General features: G+C 38.0%; 1 protein-coding gene across 2 annotated transcripts; it reads right to left on the bottom strand.

The window, feature by feature from the left end:
* Nucleotides 1-10873: 10873 nt before the first annotated feature.
* LOC107877830 lies at nt 10874-22137 on the bottom strand. 2 transcript variants are annotated; one of them, XM_016724586.2, is made up of 15 exons: nt 21963-22137; nt 21672-21749; nt 20050-20496; nt 19694-19958; nt 18261-18556; nt 17075-17263; nt 16149-16886; nt 15957-16051; nt 15811-15870; nt 15593-15681; nt 14071-14667; nt 13885-13959; nt 12957-13027; nt 12811-12868; nt 10874-12069 (listed from the first exon to the last, which is right to left on the bottom strand). In XM_016724586.2, the coding sequence occupies exons 3-15, from the start codon at nt 20463-20465 to the stop codon at nt 11185-11187; spliced, it is 3834 nt and encodes a 1277-aa protein (XP_016580072.2). In that variant the 5' UTR covers nt 20466-20496; nt 21672-21749; nt 21963-22137; the 3' UTR covers nt 10874-11184. The 2 variants fall into 2 exon arrangements, with proteins under 2 accessions (XP_016580072.2, XP_016580071.2); XM_016724585.2 differs by having other exon boundaries at nt 20050-20582.
* Nucleotides 22138-22489: the final 352 nt, after the last annotated feature.

The following is a 22489-nucleotide window of genomic DNA, read 5'->3' on the forward strand; positions in this document are numbered from 1 at the left end:
TTAGCATAATTTTAATTAGATATTGTATTTTCTTTTTTTATGGTGTCTCCAAGACCCATAGTATCTAAGTGAATTTCAGAATTCAATACCCATGAAAGGTAGTTCTTGCTCGAGGCAACGAACTCAGATTTTGTAAGATTATTAGCAATATGAAAAGAAAAAAAATAATATCTTAGCCTTCAAATTTGAGACGGCAGAGTCTCGTGCTGATAGCGTGTTATGAAATATAAAAGCAAGAACAAGAAAATACAAAGCAAGAACAAGAATAAATAGAGAGAGAAGAAAGAGTAATTCTTTATTTCTCTTTAGGATGAGATATCATCAGATTGAGGATACAATGAACAAAACCCCTCTATTTATAGGGGAAAATACTTCTAGTTTCTGACTAAAAGACAGATACTTCAAATCCTGATAGATATCAACTAGATCTTGATAGATCTTATTAGATCTTGATAAATTTTAATAGATCTTGATAGATCTTATCAATATTCTTGATAGATATTCACTATAATGTAAATACATTTATAACAAAACAAATCCTAATAGCTATCAACTAGATCTTGATAGATCTTATTAGATCTTGATAAATTTTAATAGATCTTAATAGATCTTATCAATATTCTTGATAGATATTCACTATAACGTAAATACATTTATAACAAAACCGAAAATATAGCATATATCAAGCACTGGCCCAATTATCTAGTAAAGGTACAAAGATGAAGGTATGAAAAATAAAAATATAAGTTACCTTCTCATCTGATGCAATTAACAAGGTCATCGGTTGTTGGACAAACAGTTTCAGTTCATGTTTCAAAAATCAATTCACAGTGATCATCTTGTAATTTAACCATAATTTTCTTTCTCACATTTTAATCACCTGAATCATGTCCTGACAATCGCATTTCTTGTAAACATCTTTATCAAGCATTGGTTCATGAACATCCCCAACCTTAGGTACAACACTTGCTTGTTGATGGTTTAGGTCAGCCCAAATCGATGTAGGACTAGAAACAAAAAAGACTGGGACTATGGACTCTAATCCACCTTTATTGCGTCTGAAGAATGATCGAGATCAATAAACGTTAAAGGGGACAATGATCCTACCAACGATTCTCTGCACGATGATCCATACCGATACCCCAACAAATCCCAGGAAAAACGGAGAGAAAAATACATGAAAAACAAAGGGTTGAACTTTGTAGAGAAAATTAAGTGTGGGGTGACAAATAAGTTTTAAAATTAAAATGGGTGACAACTTTGACCAACTCAAGTCAAATTCTTTTTAATTAGTGATTAAAGTAAATTGGGATATAAAATGTAATTTTTTAAACTCTTTAAACTTTTCAAAAGCCCTCCAACTCCAAATTTTAAATTTTAGAATTTCCCCCCCTTTTCTTATCTTTCTTCTTGTTTTTCTTTCTCTCCAAATTTCTTTCTTCCCATCTTCTTCTTCTTATTTTCTCTCTCTCTAGATTTTCCTCTTCTTCCATCTTCTTTTTTTTTTTCTCTCTTTTCATTTCATTCTTCTTCCCTTTTTAATCATCATGGACTATTTTTTTAAAAAAAGATTGAGAAGTTTGAAAAGAAATTTTTTGATTTCTTTTAAAAATGAATGAAGAAATAATTTAGCAAATTCCGCAACTATGAGAGTTGCTTCAGAAACTACCATAGTTGCTGAAACAGTTACGATAATTACTGCAGCAACTACTATTAGTTGTTGTGTTACAACAATTATCGAAGTTGCCGCAACAACTTCAACTGTTGTTGCAGCAACTTCGATACTTACTTCATTTCTGAAAAAAGATGCGGTTGGAGGAGGAGCCCACGAAAAAGTGATATTTATGGTAAAAAGGGAGGTGGCGGTGCTGATGGTGATGCCGAATGCGAAGATGACATTTGTTGCGGTGTTGATAGCGACAGTGGTGAAGGAGAAAGAAGAAAAATAGACGATAGTTATGTAGAGAGGAAATAATGGAGAATCTAGAAGAAGTGGCAATGGTAGTGATAGTGGATGAAAAGGAGGTGGCGGCAGCGGCAAAAAAGGTGCGGATGAGCGGTGGTGATGGTGTACGGATCTTTGTGTAAATAATAAAATTTGAGGGTTTTAAAATTAGTGTCATTAATACTAATTTTAAAATTGTCACCTCTTTTTTTTATTTTGAAACTTTTTTGTCACCCTTAATTAATTTGCCCAACTTTGTATAAGCCACAAGAAACTTCTATGCAACAAATTATTTTAAAATACAAAGATAATACAACAGCAACATAACCAGTAAAATCCCAAATTTGAGGTCTGAGGCGACTAAAGTGTACATAGACCTTACCACTAACTCGGGGAGGTAGAAAGTTGTTTCAAAAAAACTCAATGTAGCAAATCCAGATACAAAGAAGAGGAACACTAAATAAAAATGCAAAGATAGAGGAGAAAAATGCATATACCCGTTAATGGAGGTTGTCTAGTTGATGAAGTAGGAACTTCTGGGTTTTTTCAATTTGAAAACACAGTGAATCAAGGATGAGATTAAAGGGGAAAGGAATCGAGGCTATATAAACGGTGGGCCGACCAAAGCACAATTAGGCGAGGGACTTGGACAAAGACAGAGCACAAAGGTCGGCTAAGGGGAAGGGGGTTAGGAAAGTGGGTGCTTGGGTAATTAGTTTGGACCAAGTAACTAGCTTGCCTAGAGGGACTAATTTGCGTACTTTTCCCTTCAAAATATACAAATCATTGAACCTTCAAAAACTAAGCTTAAACATTTGAGTTAATTTAGGCTGAATTTCATTGATCGAATTGAGAGAGAGGTGTTTGTTTACACATCACCCAAAGGTGATCTTCCAGGTTTGCTTTTTGAGCTTGAAATGCAACAACTCTAGCTAGGGATGTGATAACATCTCCAAGTCCTTATCATTTTTTGAGATGTTCTCAGCGTTCAATTCCGGAACAAGTTATTCTTTAAACTTCTTCACAAGTCTACTCCAAAATTCTTCGTCAATGGTATTGTCTTAAATTGGACTTCTTTGTCTTCGATCTCCTTCGGCAACAGACCCCTCTTTCATCGGATGATCAACCTCCCCGGCTGTTATCACGATTTCCTTCTTGCAATGCTTCGACACCAAACTATGAAGTTACAAAAAAAAACACATAGCAAATAAAATCGAACTTGAGAAAATAGAAACGTACATTGAGGGAAAAAAAACAGAAACTTGTGTTTGAGAAGGAAAAAAAATAGAAACTTCTAAACACACACTATTACAAGTTACAACACAAGAATAGCACTACATAATGTACATATACTTTCCTTCTGATTCTAACCTTTGTTTCCTAATTAAGCATTTGTCATACAACATGATATCATTGTCAGTTAATGTTCCAAAGTGAAGTACAGGTACAAACAGTGTTCTGGGGAGCACGAAGTGAAAAAAAAAAAATACATTCATTGAAGTGAAGCTCAATTTTTTTAAAAAAAAAAAAGGACCAAAAAAATTAGAGACGATATATATAAGCAAAAGTTCATATTAAAAACTAAAAGAAGATTCCCATTAAGTTGTTTTGCCACAGAACAAGCATGCATACAATTGTGGTCCTATTGCTCTCACCAACTTTTTTTCACATATTTCCAGGTCGGATCAGCCATTTTGAGTTGCTATTAAGATTTAAGAAAAATAATCAGCATTATAGTTTTTCCCATATTCCCATGTCGGATCAGCCATTTTGAGTCGCTATTAAGATTTAAGAAAAATAATCAGCATTATAGTTTTATCATTACTAAAGATAAAAATTCAGCAACATTATAGTTACTGTTAAAAAACAAAAAAATTCAACATATATTTTAATTACTATTTTTTGATGAAGGGTATATTTTAATAATGTTAAGAAAAAACATATTCAGCAACATATAATTTAATCACAGTTGAGAAAAAAATTCAGCAACATATAATTGAAAAATCAAAGCAATAACAGAAGAAAACAGAGTAAAACAGAGAAGAAAAAAGAAAAACCCTAGGCTAGCTGTGTCACTATAATAGAAAGAAGAAAGAAAAGAGAAAAAAATACCAAGAGTATGTTGATGCCCTAGCTATTCTGGTTACTGGACCAGGTAAGTCGTGACTCGCAACCCCTTTTATCTAAAACCGATCACTTATTAATTAAAAAAGTTAGAAGCTCTCACTTTTCTCACTCCGCAGCTTCTGGTTGCATCGCGCTTCAAGCCCAGAAGCGGCTGCTTCTTTTCACATACCTCATTTCAGCCAGCTGAAGTGCTTAACCCTCGCTACGTCACTGCTTAACTTGCTTTCCCAAACAGTGGGTACGAAGTTCATTACCTTCTTAAACATCCCAGTTACATAGGAAAATCCAAATGCATAAATAAACTAGAACATGCATGCTATATTGATACACAACATAATTATCCATTTGTTCCCAAAACCCATATCCCTTCGAGTTTGGCACTTCAGCTAATGGCATGTCTTTGGATACCATTCCAAGTGGCGCGTTTCCTGTTTCTCCATGAATTCTCCTAGCTCCAACGTCAGCAAAGGTATCACAGAAACAATTTACAACAACAACAACAAACCCAGTGTATTCCCACCTAGTGGGGTCTGGGGGGTAAGATGTACGCAGTCCATACCTCTACCTCTGATGAAGTAGAAAGGCTGTTTCCGAAAGACCCCCGGCTCAAGGCACCTTTAATATATCCCCACGCTTTTTTAATAGAATGAATGGACTACCCACCTCACTAATTCCCTCTGGTCCATTTTCTAAAGAGACCACTTGATTTAAATTTGGCCTACTAACTTTGGCCCCACCCACTCCTTTAGTTACACATCAAAATACCTCATTATCAAAAGCTGTTTCTGCACCATGTGTCCCCTCATGTGTTTTCATTTTAACTTCAAATTTGTAGCTCCCCTTCCCCCATCAATTTCTAGACCAAGACTACGACCCCCGTAGATCCTTTCCTTACCCATTTGTCGTTGTTTCAAAAACCGCGAAAGAGATGCACTCACAATCGGGAAATAGCAAGAATAATCCTCCCAAGAATGTCAACGGCTCGAGGATCCATTCCATCGTCCCCTTCATTCCCATTCTAGCCCCACACATGTAATTTTTAGCACAACTTCATTTTCGATACATCCATCACATTTGTCGCCTATTGCCCTCATCGTTTCTTTTGTCCATAGATGTAAAGGCAAGCCCAACTCTGTAATCCATGTCCCGACAAACTGATGCTCTTCTGCAATGCACCGGTGACCACCAGGTTAAATTCAAAGTTCGTTTTTGCCATTTCCAATCTCCGATTAGAGTTGTTTTGCAATTTCCCTAGAAGGGTACTCAACAAGAATTGATGACGGTCATTCTTTCATTGCTGCTAGCTTGTGGTCCCTCGTCTCTTTGTTGCTAGATGATGTTGCATGCGCCAGAGCAGCTCAAAGAAAGAAGAATCTGGTCCGGTCTGAACTCAGGCACAGCAGCCCCAATGGTATTTCCCCAATCGCCATATACTCATGTCTGTAGCACAGGTATTTTGAGATCTCTACTCCGTCGAAGGGTCCCACCAAGCATCTGCCCAAAATTACTTTATCAACAATTTCCGACACTTCCGTAACGCTGATGCTACTACCTTCACTTGCTTTCCCTGTTTCCGTGTTGATTTTTCTAGCCCTAGCTGTCCATCTGCTTCTGTTGGTTACCTCAACAAAAGATGAAACCAGTTCTGGAGTTTGCACCCCTTCTATAATGTGAACCCTTCTATTAATACAACTTTTGATTGTGTTTGCTAGCTCGTCCATCCTGTATTGAATCCTATCTCAGGTAGTGGTATAATGATTGACCGTTTTCTCCCCTGGACTGCTACAATAGAAATGAATCTGCCATAGTCATTGAATCTCTTTGTGCAGAAATGGTGGTGGTCCCTGAGCTTCCACCTCTGAACTTCATCCCTTCTGCCTTCCGATGTGCTGGTTTTTTTAAAAGATGGGCAACAAAAGAGGGTTGAATATGTCTCTCAATAAATTTATTAAGCATTGGGCGTTTTAAATAGCCAAGCTTAACACAAAATTTGACTAATTTGAAATTCAGAAAACCTAAAATATCTCAATAACTAAACAAACTAATAGAAATTCAAAATTTAAATTCATCCTAACATTAGGAAACTTATTATACTAAAAATTACTGCAGTAACTAAAGTAAACTTCAACAAGATGCCAAGTGCAATAAATGACATTCCCAAGACACAACTTTCCAACTAATTGTCATTTTCCGCAGCGGATTCTCCCTTATTTCCACCCAGTCAAACCATGTTCCTAGATGCAGGTACATTCAGTGATATCATATGACTTGTCTCCAAATTAAATAGATATTATTGTCCATATATTTGACCAATCACTGATTGATTGAAGAAAAGCACAGTTGTCTAGCTCGTCGACAACTTGGAGTAAACACAAATCATTTGCAATCACAGCCCATATCCATATTTATTTGCATTCTACAAAAGCGTTCATTTTGCACCTTCTTAAGCCTAAGGAGAGAAGGTTAGAATTTTTTTTTTTAAATATATGCTCCCCAGTGCTCTATTTTGGAGAACCAGTTTGGATTTATGCCTGGCCGCTCGACGACGGAGGCAATTCACCTGGTACGGAGGCTGGTGGAATAGTATACGGAAAGGAAGAAGGACCTGCACATGGTGTTTATCGACTTGGAGAAGGCATACAACAAAGTCCCCAGGGAGGTGCTTTGGAGATGCTTGGAGGTGAGTGGAGTCCCGGTGGCATATATCAGAGCAATTAAGGACATGTATAATGGAGCTAAAACTCAGGTAAGGATGGCGGGAGGAGACTCAGAGCATTTCACTGTCTTGACAGGATTGCATCAGGGATATACTCTTAGTCCCTTTTTGTTTGCTTTGGTGATGGATATGTTGACGCGGTGTATTCAAGGAGAGGTGCCTTGGTGTATGCTTTTTGCAGATGATGTAGTTTTGATTGATGAGACGCGGGGGGTGTGAATGATAAATTAGAGGTATGGAGACAAATTCTTGAGTCTAAAGGGTTCAGGTTGAGTAGGAGCAAGACAGAGTATTTGGAATGCAAGTTTAATGACGTGAGACTGGAGAATGAGGTGGTAGTGAAGTTGGAATCACAGATGGTATGTAAGAGGGATAGTTTCAAGTATCTCGGGTCCGTGATTCAGGGTAACGGTGAGATTGACGAGGATGTCTCGCACCGTATTGGGGCGGGATGGATGAAGTGGAAGCTCTCTTCGAGGGTGTTGTGTGGTAAGAAGGTGCCGCCCAAGCTTAAAGGCAAATTCTAAAGGCAAATTCTACAGGATGGCAGTCCGTCCGGCCATGTTGTATGGAGCGGAGTGTTGGCCAGTTAAGAACTCACACATTCAAAAAATGAAGGTGACGGAAATGCGGATGTTGCGTTGGATGTGTGGGCTGACTAGGGGGGATAGAGTTTGGAATGAGACTATCAGGGAGAAGGTTGGTGTGACTCCAGTAGAGAATAAGATGCGGGAAGTCCGATTGAGATGGTTCAGACACGTGATGAGGAGAGGCATGGATGCCCCGGTTCGTAGGTGTGAGAGGCTAGCTTTGGATGATTTCAGGTGGGGTAGGGGTAGGCCGAAGAAGTACAGGGGAGAGGTGATTAGGCGGGACATGGAGCAGTTACAGCTCACTAAGGAAATGACCCTAAATAGAAAGATCTGGAGGACGCAAATTAGGACAGAAGGCTAGGGTCAGTTTGGGTCGCTAGTATAGGGAATTACTTGGTGGGGGTATTATTCTTGTTATGCCATCTTGTTCCATGCTTTACTATGAATTTGTTTAGTATTCCGTGTCTCGAGCCGGGGGTCTATCGGAAACAGCCTTTCTACTTCTTTAGAGGTAGAGGTATGGACTGCGTACATTTTACCCTCCCCAGACCTCACTATGTGGGAATACATTGGGTTTATTGTTGTTGTTGTATATGCTCCCCACTGCACTTGTATGTCTAAGCTGATATTCACTGTACTTTTTGTTAGAATATGAGTAGAAATAGTAGTATATAAAAATCTTACTGGGAAAAGGATTGTACTATAGTGTATATAAATAGGGTCTCAATGTAATTATGAAAACACACAATTCAATAATATTTTTTCTCTATTATTTCTCACATGGTACCAGAGAATTCGCGAGAAACTTCAGAAAAAAAAAAGTCACCGTGCGTCAATTTCCAATGACTGATTTGTGTCATCTGTTTTGTGAGTTGTGTGCAAAATACATCACCACCAAGAGGATCGGAAAGCTCAGGCGACAAAAACCCAACCAAAACCACTGGAAAGTCACCATCCATGCACCCCACGCGCCTGCTGGAATTCCGGCAATATCTGTCTGCACATGAGCTATTCTCCGGTCGACTTTTTCGGCTTTTTCTTTACTGTTGGGGTCGGCCAGATACTCTGACCTCCGACCAGCTTTTGTTTTTCAGTTTCAGCGAAATTTCACAGATTCCAATCGCCGGAACCCTAATTCCGGCGACTTTATATTTTTTTTTCCCGGTGAATTTCAACAATTTTCAGAACCCTAATTCTGTTTCTTGGTATTTTCGAGTCAAAATTTTCAAGATGTCTTTTGGGTATGATGTTTTTGGCCCCAAAACTACTAGAATCGAAAGTTCAAGTCCTATGATCACTTCCAAACCATTAATGGGAAGTTCTAATTATTTAGCCCGGACTTCCTCGGTTGAGTTGTGGTGCAAAGGTCAAGGTGTCCAAGATCACTTAAAGATGAAGGCTAGTGTGGTGGATGAAAAGGCACAATCTAGCGCAGAAGATGCGAAAGCCAAAGAACAATGGGAGAAAATTGACGCTCAATTATGTAGTCTCTTATGGCGATCTATTGATTCCAAGTTGATGCCCTTGTTTCGCCATTCCAGACATGTTATCTAGTTTGAGAAAAGAGTTGTGCTTTATACACTAATGACATATCTCACTTTTATGATGTGATATCTCGAATGACCAACTTGAAGAAATAGGAATCCGATATGTCTACTTACTTGGGACAAGTACAAGCAGTCATGGAAGAATTTGACACATTGATGCCCGACACTGCGGATTTGGAAAAACAACAAGAGCACAGACAGATGTTTTTAGCTCTTACACTTGCTGGACTTTCTACTGACCATGATTCAGTACGTGATCAGATTTTAGCTAGTCCCACGGTTCCTACAATTGATGAGTTGTTCTTTCGTCTGCTTCGTCTTGCTGCGCCTCCCAGTCACAAAGTAATTTCATCACCCACCGTTGACTCCTATATTCTTGCATCTCAAACCATAGAAAAACGAACATATCAACCTATAGAGAATCGGCGAGGAGTAGGTCGTTCTGGAAAATCTTGATCAAAGTGTAGTACACACTCGAGATATATGTCATATTTTGTATAGTCCATCACCCAGTTATGATCCTATTGCTGTAAAGAAATATAATGAGTTTCTTCGGAATCGAGCAAGTAAGCAGACATCTCCACAGCCTAATCAACCATCAAATACTGCTCAATTACCCATCCCTTTTCCGACGTGAGATACTTAACACTCCCCCGCACGCCCAGGCCTCGTTAACTAGAGCGCGGACAATAATATGGGGGCCCAACATCGGTGAACAAAGATTTGGGATGGGCCTGGCTCTGATACCACGTAAAGAATGGGTCTTGGGCCTAACTCAACCTCAAAAGCTAGCTCATGAGGGGAGGATTGCCCAAGTCCAAATAAGGAGACCAATTACCCATCCCTTTTCCGATGTGGGATACTTTTAACACTTTTTTTCTTTGGTATCACTTGACAGAAGGTGGAGAATGAACTAGACCCTTTTGAAATAGTTTCTCTTCTCAAATTGTTCATTAGCATGGAAATGTTTCAAGTGCGTTTACCTAATACAGGAAATATTTTACCTGATACATCAGAGGAGACTCCTAGCAATCTAGCAACTAGATTGCCAGCTGCAACTATTGCTCACACTTTTACCATCTGACCCCATCTTCACGCAGCGTCTGCAGTATTCTCTTTCTCCCCTGTGTCAATCTTTTCTGGTAATCCTCTGAAAGTATCACAAAAAGATTAAAAAATGTTTATGGCTATTTCGGATCAAGAAATATGGAAATATAAATCACTAATCACTAAAATAAAAAAGCACAAAAATACAACCAGTATGGTTGCAGTATGGATTAACCATGTTCCGATATCCAATTAAAAAATAACAGAAATGCAGAATCTCATAGGCATGCAGAACAGAATTCCAAAATAGAAGATTCCACATACAGCCAGACTTGACTGACAAGCAATAGACTAGAATGCTACCTCCACAGGATGGCTTACCCCAAATGCTCGTCGAGTTAAAAGACGATTTTCCATCACAGTTATCAAGTGAGCGAATCTGTCATCAAAATTCAAATCAGAGCTAATAAAAAACCAGTCAGTTTAAATAAAACGACTATAAGGTAATACCGCGAAGAACGCAATTTTTCATTTCCCATGATATAGTTCAGGTGCATTTTGCTGTGCTTTGATGTTAAAGATTCCTTGTGAATTGATATCCTACAGGCAGCAGAAGCACCTAACAGACAGCATGGAACTTGCAGGTTTTAGCAATACAGGTTAGTTCCTTACAGTAATAGATAACAATAAGAACCACCAATAGATCCTCCATAAGCTATGAGAGCTTATCCTCCAATCACAAACCATAAGACGTGCCATGTAAACGCCAAAAAGATGTGATCATAAAAGCAAATGCATAGTATGCTAGATAGTAAAAGAAATTCACCAAATAAGACAATCATGAACAATCAAACCTATATAACTAGGCAACGTGGAAACTGGTAACAGAAGGATGAGATGACTTAAATAAAATGGTTTTATTGAACACGTACAATTTATGTACAGAGGACATCATCTCTTTACCTGTATTGCTAAAATACAGTACTTATATGGTGCTATAACTACAACACTATCTTAAAAGTTGTACAAAAACTTTACAATCAAAGTAAGGTGAAAGGGACAAAACCTAAAAGAGTGGTAGAGTTCACTCAAAAATGAAGTCATGTACGAGTATCTGAAAGAATGTATAACCCTGATTATGGACTGACGGTCACAGAAACCCATTTCTCCAGAGATTGGCAATCAATAGGAATTATAGCAAAGGTGACTTCAAACCATCATATTTAATTCTGACAGATCATCCATTGGAATCTCAAGTCCCATAAAGTCGTGATCTTGTAATCCATCATCATCTATGTTCAGCCACGAACCTATGTCCTGTCCCTGACCGTCAAGGTCATCAGGGACACCTAAAACATCCATTTCAGGGAGTTGCAGACCAGATAAATCAATGGGATCCTCTAATTCATCCAAGTCATAATCATTATTACTCTTGCTAGTGCCACAGCCACTGATATCACTTGAATTCACTAGTGAAGACGCTGTTGCTTTAGGTTGCCCTGACATCTTGCCTAGAAGGCCATTGACAGAAGTGGATAATTGAGTAATTTTCAGCTTAGATTTTGTTTTAGGCTTTCTTTCTCCCTTAACATTGGAAGAGACAGGTTGGCCTATCTTTATTGATCCGCTACGAGATGACGCGTCTCTGCCATTTCCTTTTCCTTCTCGGTCCCTCTCACTTCTCTTCCCTTTCGCACTGCTTGAAAGTGAACTTCCAACACCTGACAAAGCACCAGAAGATGCAGCAAAGCTAGTACCAAGGACATCTTCCAACTCCCTCCGCTTGACTCTACTTGCTTCAGAATATAAATTGGCTTCATAAAGTATTTCCTGGTTTAGAGATGGGCTCCGTTGAGGGCTAAAATAAGATTTTGCAGCTTCACTGTCAGTATTGGAGTCTGTTTGTCCATCACTAAGGCGGGATATAGCAGAAAGGAATATATTTTTGTACAGCGGCTCTCTGAAGCAGCTTTTTCCTGTCTCCTCAAATTCTACGCATCGATCCAAAGTTCGCTGGACCAACGACAGGGCATCTTGCTTGGCCATTTTCCCACTAGCACTCTTTGCCCCATGCACATTTGGACCCCAACAACTCTGTCAAGGCAAGACAATGTCAATGATCATTTTACAATGATAATTTTACTAGTTTAACTACAACTTTACACTGCTAAAATACACACAATTTTGTTATCCACTACTATAGAGAGTATACAAGAGTAAACACAATTTTGTAACGCACTGCAATGAAAAGAAGATACTACAGACAGATGATACCATTAGCAACCAACATAACTCAATACTAACCTAAATGATAGCAGAACAAGAGAGAACTAAAGACGTACACAAACAGACAGATAGGAAAATATCGACTTGTGTAACATTTGTGTGCAACGAATTATATGTAGAACACTGCAGATCCTACATAAGTTATATATAAGAAACAAAGACAGCAGCATGACTTTTGTTTCCCGCTTTTTCCTTGGAGGCAGAAATTGAATGATATCAAGGCAGTTTGCTTTAGGCTATGAGAAATATGGAAAGCAAAACAGAGATTAACTCTGAGTGAAGGAAGCACTAAGCATAATTAAGGCACCTAAACCTACCATTAGATGCTCAGTTCAAGTTCTTTTAGAGGGGAGATAAACACTCACCCACAAAGATGAAAAAAGAAGCACAATTTCCAAGGCTATGTTAATTTAACAATCGGAGGATATGATAAACAGATATCTGAACTCTGATCCCCCATCCATCCATCAATATTTAAGTACAGTTATCCCATTAAATTTGGGAGGACAATCTAACAAGGAAAGGAAGTTGTTAAAATGTTCAACCTACCATATATTTCTTGTATGCCATTTCCACAAGTTTGTCGAGAGCGTGCTGTTCGAACTCCCTATAAAACAATTAAATGTTTTGAGTTATTATGTCAATGATGTATTAAGAAAGGATCAAGGCTATGCATCTGAAAAGAAGCATAATACTTTTCTTGAAACTTCTTCGTATCTGCTGCTGAATTCAACAGCTTATCCAGCATCTCTTTCTTCTTAGAAACCTATGCAACAAGCAATCACATGAGATAGGCTCCCAGCAGAGACAATCTAAACAGGTTGCACACTCCATAAAAGTGTAAGTAACTATATCATGAACTCGTGATACAGGAAAGGAGCAAAAACTCTTATTTCAAATGAGAACAAAAAGGAACCAATACAAAAATAGAAGACAGCAGGCTGATAGGCAAAGGCACTTTAGTGGTTCAAAGACCCCAACTGATAGGAACAACAGGGGAAGGAAACTAATTAAACTTCAGGCCTATATGACTCACGAGAGGAGAAAACAATAATCTCTAGAAAGGAAAAGCTCTAAAATCTGTAACTTCACTCCTCCTTCCGAGTGAGATGTTCATTTCCCTCTTCCGAAACACCTTTGCTCTTTTTCTTCATGCGCATTTGGCATGGTGCTAGAACCTTGTGCAAAGATGCTTTAGTTGAAGTGACCCATATTTGGGTACTCGAATCAAAATTTATAGCATTGAAGGAACTTCGCAAGCTCATTGAGGATGCTCATTCAAAGAGCATCTCAATTTTATTCCTTGAAGAGGTATCCAACCTCTCCAAATCAAAATTTATAGCAATAAAGGAGCTTCCCAAGCTCATTGAGGATGCTCATTCAAAGAGCATCTCAATTTTATTCCTGAAGAGGTATCCAACCTCCATGCTAAATATCCCGTTTTCAATAAGTGATGATAGAATGTGAATTAGAATTAGGTTTGAAAGCTGACCCACTTTTGGTTCAGCAGCAGTTGGCTTAACAAATCAAGATAAGCAAGAGGAACACTGAGCAAGACATAAGAAACCGAGGCAGACAGAAGAGATATTACTTAATAAAGTACAGATTCAGAATAAGACTTACCATTTGCTGGTGCTTTTCATCCAATCTACTCATGTCCATGCTGATTTCTCCATCCCCCGTATGTGCTAAATCAGACTGCATAGACCACCATACACAATTAGCATACCAACAACAGTAAAACGAAGAGAGAGAACACAAAATAAAGAACAATCACCATACAAAATGTTGAGGATACTTGAAACCTACCTCCGATTGTGGATATATTCCAATACAGTGAATCTCAAGAAGAAGTTTCTCATCAATAGACATCTCATTATACTGATACTCAGAGCAGACAAAGCCAGGCAAGGATAGCTGATGTGGAAGTGAACATCTTTGTGAATGGTCATAATTTGGAATATCCCCCATGTCTGAGGCAGAGGTAACATTATTATAGTCCATGACTCGCTCCGAATTATCAACGGGATGCCCACTGGCATTTATGATGTATCCATTAGAGGCGGGGTATTTGGAAGTTTCACTACCATATAATATTTGTGCACGAGAAGTAGCTGATTCTAAATTTATCTCCACTTCAAATCCAGATCGATAACTATCAGAAAGATCTTCATTCCCACTGCAATAAAGATCTTCAGGTATTAGAGCTGCCATCACTCTTTGGTACAAGGAAATATCCTTACATTTACTCTTTCCAGAGGCCATATGGTCCAGGGTACTTTCAAGACTATGTGTTTCATTTGTATCTCCCCCAAACGCATTCAACAAACCATTTGAGACTATATTGGAACCATCACCATCAAAAGGGTCAGACACTGGTCCTGCCAGGTTGGTCTCATGATTTACCTATTATAAGTAGAAGAATGAATATTAGTGCAACAGCAAGACCACATCCAGTGTAGTCCTCTAAAGTGGGATCTGGAGACGGTAGAGTGTAAGCAAACCTTACCACAACCTCAGAAGCAGCCTAGAGAAGAAGTAATGGAAGTGAAAGCCTAAGTTGCTCGAACTTAGGTGAGAGATACGGGTGTTGATCAAGAAGTCGGACCTTCATGATCTAAATTTTAAGATTCACGGGTACGGATACAGGTGCAGGGATTCGGCTAAAATAATTCAAATATCTAAAAATAGAGTTACATGCCTTAAAGTATGACACATTATGTTGAAAACTTACAAGGTTTTATGAGGAATATATTGATCAAGAGGAGAATTCCAGTAGGTGATACAAGGAAAAGGACTAACATAGAATACATATAGACAAGGTACTCCATTCTCGTCGATTTTCGCCTTAGCTTTTATTTTGATTACAGAAATCATTGTACCTATCACGAATCTCTATTGATTGTGGTCAAAGTACCCAAAATATGTTGATTATATCAAGTACGGATCCCACACCCATCTCATGTCAATACGAGTCCGGCATCGAAAGTGAAGAGTCTGAGCAACTTAGGTGAAAGCATAACAAAGCAAAATACTATGATAAATTACAAGAAACATCAGATAATAACATCAATCAAAGAAGAACAAGGAACTACAGGAGCAATACTAGAGTTTCCAATTCACATTCCTTCAGAAAATACAAGGCTAGTATCTGTCAGTTGAGCAGTTGACAACGGGAATCAATTTGTACTTACCGCCATAGCTAATTTTTTATTTTTTTTTTGATAACCAACATAGCTAGATGTTTTTGCAGAATGACAAGCAACTTCCACAAGTTAACCAAGTATTACAGGCAAATATTACAGAATCCACAAAACAAAACAGCTATCACCTGCTGTCTTAGAAAGGTTGTATCTATTTCTGATATAAATCGAAAAAATGGCTCCATCTGCTTCCAGAATGAGCTAGAGAGGGCTTGAGCTGCAATATATACAGGTTCATCAAAAGAACAAATTTTTCAAAGAAAACATATATTAAATATGTCAACTTATTGCTAAAAAGATGATTTTGTTAGCAGAAAACAAGAGCAGAAGGGGGTTGACAGTGTACCAGTGTTTGTAACAGCACCTGCAGCAGCCAGAGGCTCTTTGGGTCCATCATCTGAACCAACTACGAGAAATGAAAAGAAAAGTGAACAACCAAAGCGGAGAGTGACCCAACACCTATAGAACCAGCTATATTGCTTCTACAACTACCTAAGAAATCAGTATAGGCATTCGTTGTCGCTTGTTTCTGTCGTTTGTAAGCCTTACGATCAGCGAGCTTTCTGGTAGGAGGTCGGCCTGCTTTGCTGCATCAATAATCACGTAAATGACAAATAGTTATTTCATCCACATAAAGTATGACAGGAAAAGCCCAACCACAAAAATATGTGGATAAGGTTCAACCTTTCAGTCTTATCAAGACTCTGTCTAGAGCTTCTGAGTTGTTTTGCAGTCCCAACATTTCCAAGCTTCTCAACCATTAATGGCATTGGGGTCCTAGTAGCGGTAAACCCCCTCCCAGTCCTCCCTTGCCTACGAACACCATCTCCATGATCTTCCCCACTAGACCTCTTATTTTTCCTTGGTGGGAGCAGCAAAGACATCTTCTGAACATGGGGCCCAGATTTTTCATCCACCTCATCAGACCTGTTGCTCTTGTCCTTGGACTTGATTTCAGCAGCTCCTGACTCCTCACTTTCAGAAGCAGCTGAAGAGAAGTGATCGCTTTTTAATTTGACTTGTTGAGGGGAAGAACCACAAAGACGCCTTTCATTACTAAGAGCATCGCTTGTGCTATCAAGAGAAGGGATTTCATCATTATTGGGAACGATAGGAAGATTAGCCCTTCTTGCGGATCGAGAAATCTTCTGAGGCCTTTGGCTGGCCCACTGAGCAACAGGTGGTGATGACGACCTCATAAGAGAGGTGCGTTTACGATTACTTGCCCCGATAGCAGATGGAAATCTGCTTGTGCAGTAAGAGGTTTCCCAACCATCAGTAGAAGCTGCCTGTTGAACCATTGCAGACAATTTTGGTGCAACACCTGAAACAGATCGAGGAGCACGTGCAGCAGAATTCACTTTTGCACTTGATGCAGCAGTAGCAGATGTGAAATTTTCTCGACCAACTGCCTTGGTTTTACTGCAAAAATAGAATAAAATGAACATCTAAGGACGTTAAGAACATGAGGAAAATAAACCCTAAAGAAGGATGTCTCTCGTAACAAAGATTCAAAAGCATAAGAGCAAAGATGAAATTGCAAATGTTACATTGTACACATTCAACCAAAATGAACAAGAAAGTACTACAAAAAAGTTGTGTCCCCATACTTTTTGATGGCTCTGATCTTCACCCTTTCTTTCTCTGAACCAATAGGCTGCTGGTCTCTTCTATCAACGATGAGATGGAGACTGTTCTGTTGGTCAACCTTAGATATGGAAGAACGCATTCTTAAAGGCACTTGCTGTGATACACCATCAGGTTTTCCAGTTCCGGTACTTCCTGGAGCAGCTCCAGGTCTACTTGAAAATAATAAAAGTCAGTCCGGAGTAAAGAACAAGGCTAATACTTATCAGTTACACTAATAACAACAATGATCTTGAACAATCAAGGAAAGAAAGACTGCAAGCAGATACAATTGAGTATTGGTATTTGGTAATTTTTTCCACCACCGACATGGTTATAACTTTTATTCTGCTACACTTCCTATAAAGAACATGACCCTTTTGATCTCAACTACAATTCATTATTTCCCAAATAATCTACCTGTGAGATAGAGAAATCAAGTATCAAAATAAGTATTTTCTCTCGACTTTGGTTCTCAATACTTCATCAAGAAAGGACAAAGCTTATCCAATTTTTTAAAGCCTGTCCAAATTTCTTTTGACCGGTAAAGCTTGTCCAAATTTCCTTTGATTGGTAAAGCTTGCCCAAATTCAAATACACCCAATTGGTGTTTCCAGCACAATAGACACACTGAGCGGTAAAACTTACCACTCTATTCAACTGACATCAACTTTATCCGAGTAACAGATATAAGGGAACATGGGATACAAATCACGGGACAAACAAATTAAACAAACAAGAAACTGAGAGATCAATTTAACCCCCTTGTGTTGAAAGGACCATATTTTCTCTTATGGTCTGATTCAGTTCCTCTTTCTTCATATAACCCCACAAGCATGCTCTGCTGCAAATTCAAGGAGACATTCACCGAACATGCAATTAATTGTTTTCTCTGTCAACCAAATCCTTGGGGAGGTTAGGAAGCTTATTTTTTCTTCTACTTCTCTTTGGATCAGTGCTCCTAATAATTTATAGCAAGGTTTCTCAGATAAAAAGTGCTTCCAAAGTCCAAACAATACTTAACCACAGTAATGAAAGGTAATATACCAATAGAACACATCAATTCATATGCATCTATACATTCTCATAGCAAAGCGAAGATAACGACAAATCCAAATCTAAAAACACACATCGAGAGGTTAAATTTGACACTGATATTTGATACAACACCTGAAGCCATGAATATCACTAAGCCTCAAGCGGCCATCAGCTATAAGACGGGATGACAATCCTAGCTTTGGTTCCCTGTGGTCATCCAGAAGTTTTGATGTCGATAAGCTTCCAGTAGTATCTGCCTTTATTCCAGAACGTTTCTTTTTCATCTTAGACTTCTCCCAGCCCTCTACAGTAATGGATGATGTCCGCTCCTCTCCCTGAACTGTGCTACCATTTGGAAGTCTCAATATCTCCCTATCTCTATCCATAATCCCAGATGGCTTTGATGGAATGCTTGCTTGTACCTCCGGCTAATTCAACAAAACATATCCGTCAGTCTTGAGAATGTCAGAACTGATTCCATGCATGGTTGATGAATGAAAATGAATAAATTGATTTGAAGGAGCACGTTGTCTAGCCAAATATGGCATCAAGAACAAGGAAAGAAGCTCAAGGTCCAACCATTCATAACGAGAAAAACAAATATCCGAAAAGGAATCTACCTATAAAGTAAAATGAAGACACAAAAGGAATTTCATAATCAAAAAATTTTTTAATTTGTTTTTTATTATTTTTATAAGAAATACTCTCTCCATTCCTTTATAAGTACTCCTTTTGGGTTGTATCTGTGTTCCTAAATAAGTGTATGTTTAAGACTTCAAGAATACTTTGATAATAATCTTCTTAATATGCCTTTGAGTTTAAGTATAGTAATCAATGTCAACTTGGAAAGAGAAAATTTAATTAGGGGTAAGTTGGTAAAGTTACCTTTTATTTTCTAGGAGTAAGAAGTTTATTAAAGGGTGTGCGCAAGCCAAAAGGAACACTTATTTAGGAATGGAGGGAGTACAATTTTATTGATGTGGGAGAACTCCAAATACAAGAACTATACCAAATAGGGACGGTCTACACAAAACCATGATTCTCTACAAAAGACGCCTAGTCGTTTATACTAAGAGGACCTCATGTGTGCCACCAAAATGAAAAAAAAAAAGAAGAAGAGATAATTCGTCAAATGCACAAAGTCGTTATCTATCCCTTCGAAAGATTCTTACTTCTGTACTTCCTCAAATGTACGAAGTATTATAAGTATAGACCAGAAAAGTATCTGAAAAACACTTCACAACAAACTCAACATTACCCAACTACACAATCAAGTTAATAAGGTAGAGTCTTATCTTAACGCTCCACAACATCCAACTCCATTAGCTTTTTAGACAGCCTCAACCAGCCCTCAACAATGCAGTAATAGCAAGCAAATCAGGGAAGGATAGTGTCAGTCTCTAGGTTATTTATCAGTACAGATGCAGTAATTGGAGATGCATTAAGAAAGAGAATGTTAACTAGGAAGTACACATTTAAAGGAAAATTCCCAATTACAAAAAAATGAATAAAATTAAAAAACAAGGATGCAATAGATTATAGAACTGCAAATGAAAAATACAAACCTTCAGATCCACCATAGAAGTTCGGGTGCGCTTATTTGGAACAGCATTTTTGGTCCTTTTTTCAGACTTCTGTAGCTCAAACTCATAACCACTCTGGGTCCCTATTTTAGCATTGCTTGCCCCTGAAACTGACCGGTCACTTGGATTTAACATATTGGGTCGTTCATTTGATAAGAAGTCTGACCGAGGTCTCTTCTTAGATGGAATGCTTGGAAAGCATTTGTTGATCACAGATAAAGATTCAGTGAATATCTTTACACGTTCCCTGATATGTCATGGAAACAAATCAGTTCAAATCTTTATCCAAGTTGACCAGGTGAAAATAGAGCAACGGAGCTAAGTATCCTAATGACTACCTTGCTTTGGTGCAACTTTCCCGAAGACCAGCCTTCAGCCGTCTGGCTTCTTCTGGAAAGTGAGAAGAGGATGGTTTGCCTTTAGAAGACACCACAGGAGAATCCTCTACTGGCATGCCTAAAGCTAAACCAGTGAGTCGCTTGAAATCACTCTGCCTATTAAGTTTGTGCTCTGTCACCATTGCTTTTGGATCAAAACGTAAGCACTGAAAAAAGTTAGTGACGTCTGTTTGTGTAATTGTTGAAGTACTTCTTGTCGTGTTAGGAAGAGAAGATAAGACTGGATTCTCCATGTTCTCACGGAAACTAGCCGACTTATCCAATGAAGCAGATGCATATATCCCGCGCTGGCCGGACGCATACAATGGCCTTTCTGGGCTACTAGAAGATAGATCAAATCTGATAGATGCTGACATCGCATCAGCTTGAACACGCTCTTCTTGTTACCTGCCCAATTGACACAGAGGTGCATGTCAATACTCTAAGAATGCATGAAACCCACAGCTAACTCTCCCAATAGTGATAGTTACAACCTGCAAGGATACCATTATGGCTACATAAAAGGTGCTGCTCAGAAGAGTCCGCAGAGACCATAAATAAGACAAATAAGAAAGTAAATAACCTAATTACAGTCCAAAAGGGAACATGCAAGGAAGTAGAACAACAACAACAACAAACACAGTGTATTCCCACATAGTGGGGTCTGGGGAGGGTAAGATGTACGCAGTCCATACCACTACCTCCGGAGAAGTAGCAAGGCTGTTTCCGATAGACCCCCGGCTCAAGACAAGGAAGTAGAACAATTTTTTAAAATGGAGGAGTTTAATGCATATAAAGAAGTTTGAACGGGTATCTACGTCAAATTAGAAGTGGTCAAGAAGACAAAGAGATCAATGATACTGAAAAGTCATCCTAAATGCATAATGACCTTGTAAAGTGATATATTTAAGACATAGGGTGGCAAACTACACCAAACAGGTTCAACATGCGTAAACATGGAATTCCATATAGATACAAGCAAGAAGATAAACACTCATAAACATCGAGACCATCAATTATAAGCTTAATAAATAAAGGATTTGAAAGCATCTGTCATGATAAAAACTGGCATGCAATCCTGCAACTTCCGCGCATTTATCATACACTTATTTAAGTATCCAAGCCAACAAAGAGCTGCAACAGCCATTAATGGAGGAAAAGACACAGGGGGTTGACATCTAACTATTGAAATAGTAAGAAGGATGCTGCACATCTACACCGTTGAATAAACGAGCTAAATTAGTTTAATTAAACAATTACATCAATAAATGCTCTATTGCTAATTACGTTTTACCTTTTCTCTTGACTAGCACATATATCATGCAATAAACATTGAATTCAATCGTTTAGACAACTTACACAACCTTGTCATACTCGACCTCAACTCAAATTTCTACTTTGAATCATTCCACTGATTCAAGATCCACAGCTCTACTAATGATCAGAGCAAATCATCACAATTTTTAGTGATATACTTTTACTACTTAGTTTGAGCAGAAACATAGTAATCTCCAGCATCACAAACAAACTAATAATTTTGACAACTTTACCAAACAATCATTGGAAAAAATTAAATCCTTTACCTGGTAACTTATACTGTATAAATCCACTTTAAAAAGTACAAAAGACCATGTGATCTGACAATCTTCGGTACCAAAATTCTGAAATGAACAATAAAATACATCAGAAAGTATATTAGCTTGGGGTTCAATTGGGTTTTTGAAATTCTAGATTTCTAAGATGGTTACCCAAATAATTTATTTTCAAAAAGAAATCTGGTACGCAGTCAATAAAGAAAAAATATATATTTGCATAAATGCACGAAATGAAAATATTGGGAGAGAATACAAAGGAGAAAACGAATTTCTTTTTACATAGGAGGACGTCGTTGATCGGTGACAGGAGGTGGCCGTGGAGGGTCGGTCGAGAAATAACATGGATCATTGTCTTTTTTTCCTTCACCGGATTTGAAGACCCCTTTTGATTTGAGCCCGAAACAAATTATTGCTAAATTTGTAAAAATATGGCCTGCTAATATTTGCACTTTGTTTAAGAGAACTAGAGAAGTATGTTTATTTTAATTGTTTCTCTGATGATTTGATTTCATCATTTGTTAATTATGAAAATTCTCAATTTATGTAATTATGGATTTATAATTTTTTTATTTTTAAATTATATTCTTATTTTTCTATTAATTATTAATTATTATTAATTTTTTTAATATATAAGTAAACATTTGGTAGTACTACTAATTGGTTTTATTCTCTTTCTTTCATTTTTTTTTACTATTACTATTACTACAATTATTTCTATTTCTATTTCTATTCTATTCTATTTATTTATTATTATATTATTATTTTTTTACTACTATTACTTTACTTTACTACTATATAGAAGAGCC

The sequence above is a fragment of the Capsicum annuum genome, chromosome 7 (genome assembly GCF_002878395.1).
Source record: "Capsicum annuum cultivar UCD-10X-F1 chromosome 7, UCD10Xv1.1, whole genome shotgun sequence".
Lineage (NCBI taxonomy): Eukaryota > Viridiplantae > Streptophyta > Magnoliopsida > Solanales > Solanaceae > Capsicum > Capsicum annuum.

What these genes read in the sequence shown, in the direction of transcription:
- LOC107877830 (XM_016724586.2), bottom strand. Translation starts at nt 20,465, where the DNA reads ATGTCAGCATCTATCAGATTTGATCTATCTTCTAGTAGCCCAGAAAGG. An exon ending in GAAAGTTGCACCAAAGCAAG is followed by an intron (nt 19,959 to 20,049) that starts GTAGTCATTAGG and finishes ATGACATATCAG; the next exon opens with GGAACGTGTAAAGATATTCA. An exon ending in AGTCTTGATAAGACTGAAAG is followed by an intron (nt 16,052 to 16,148) that starts GTTGAACCTTAT and finishes TTATTGATGCAG; the next exon opens with CAAAGCAGGCCGACCTCCTA.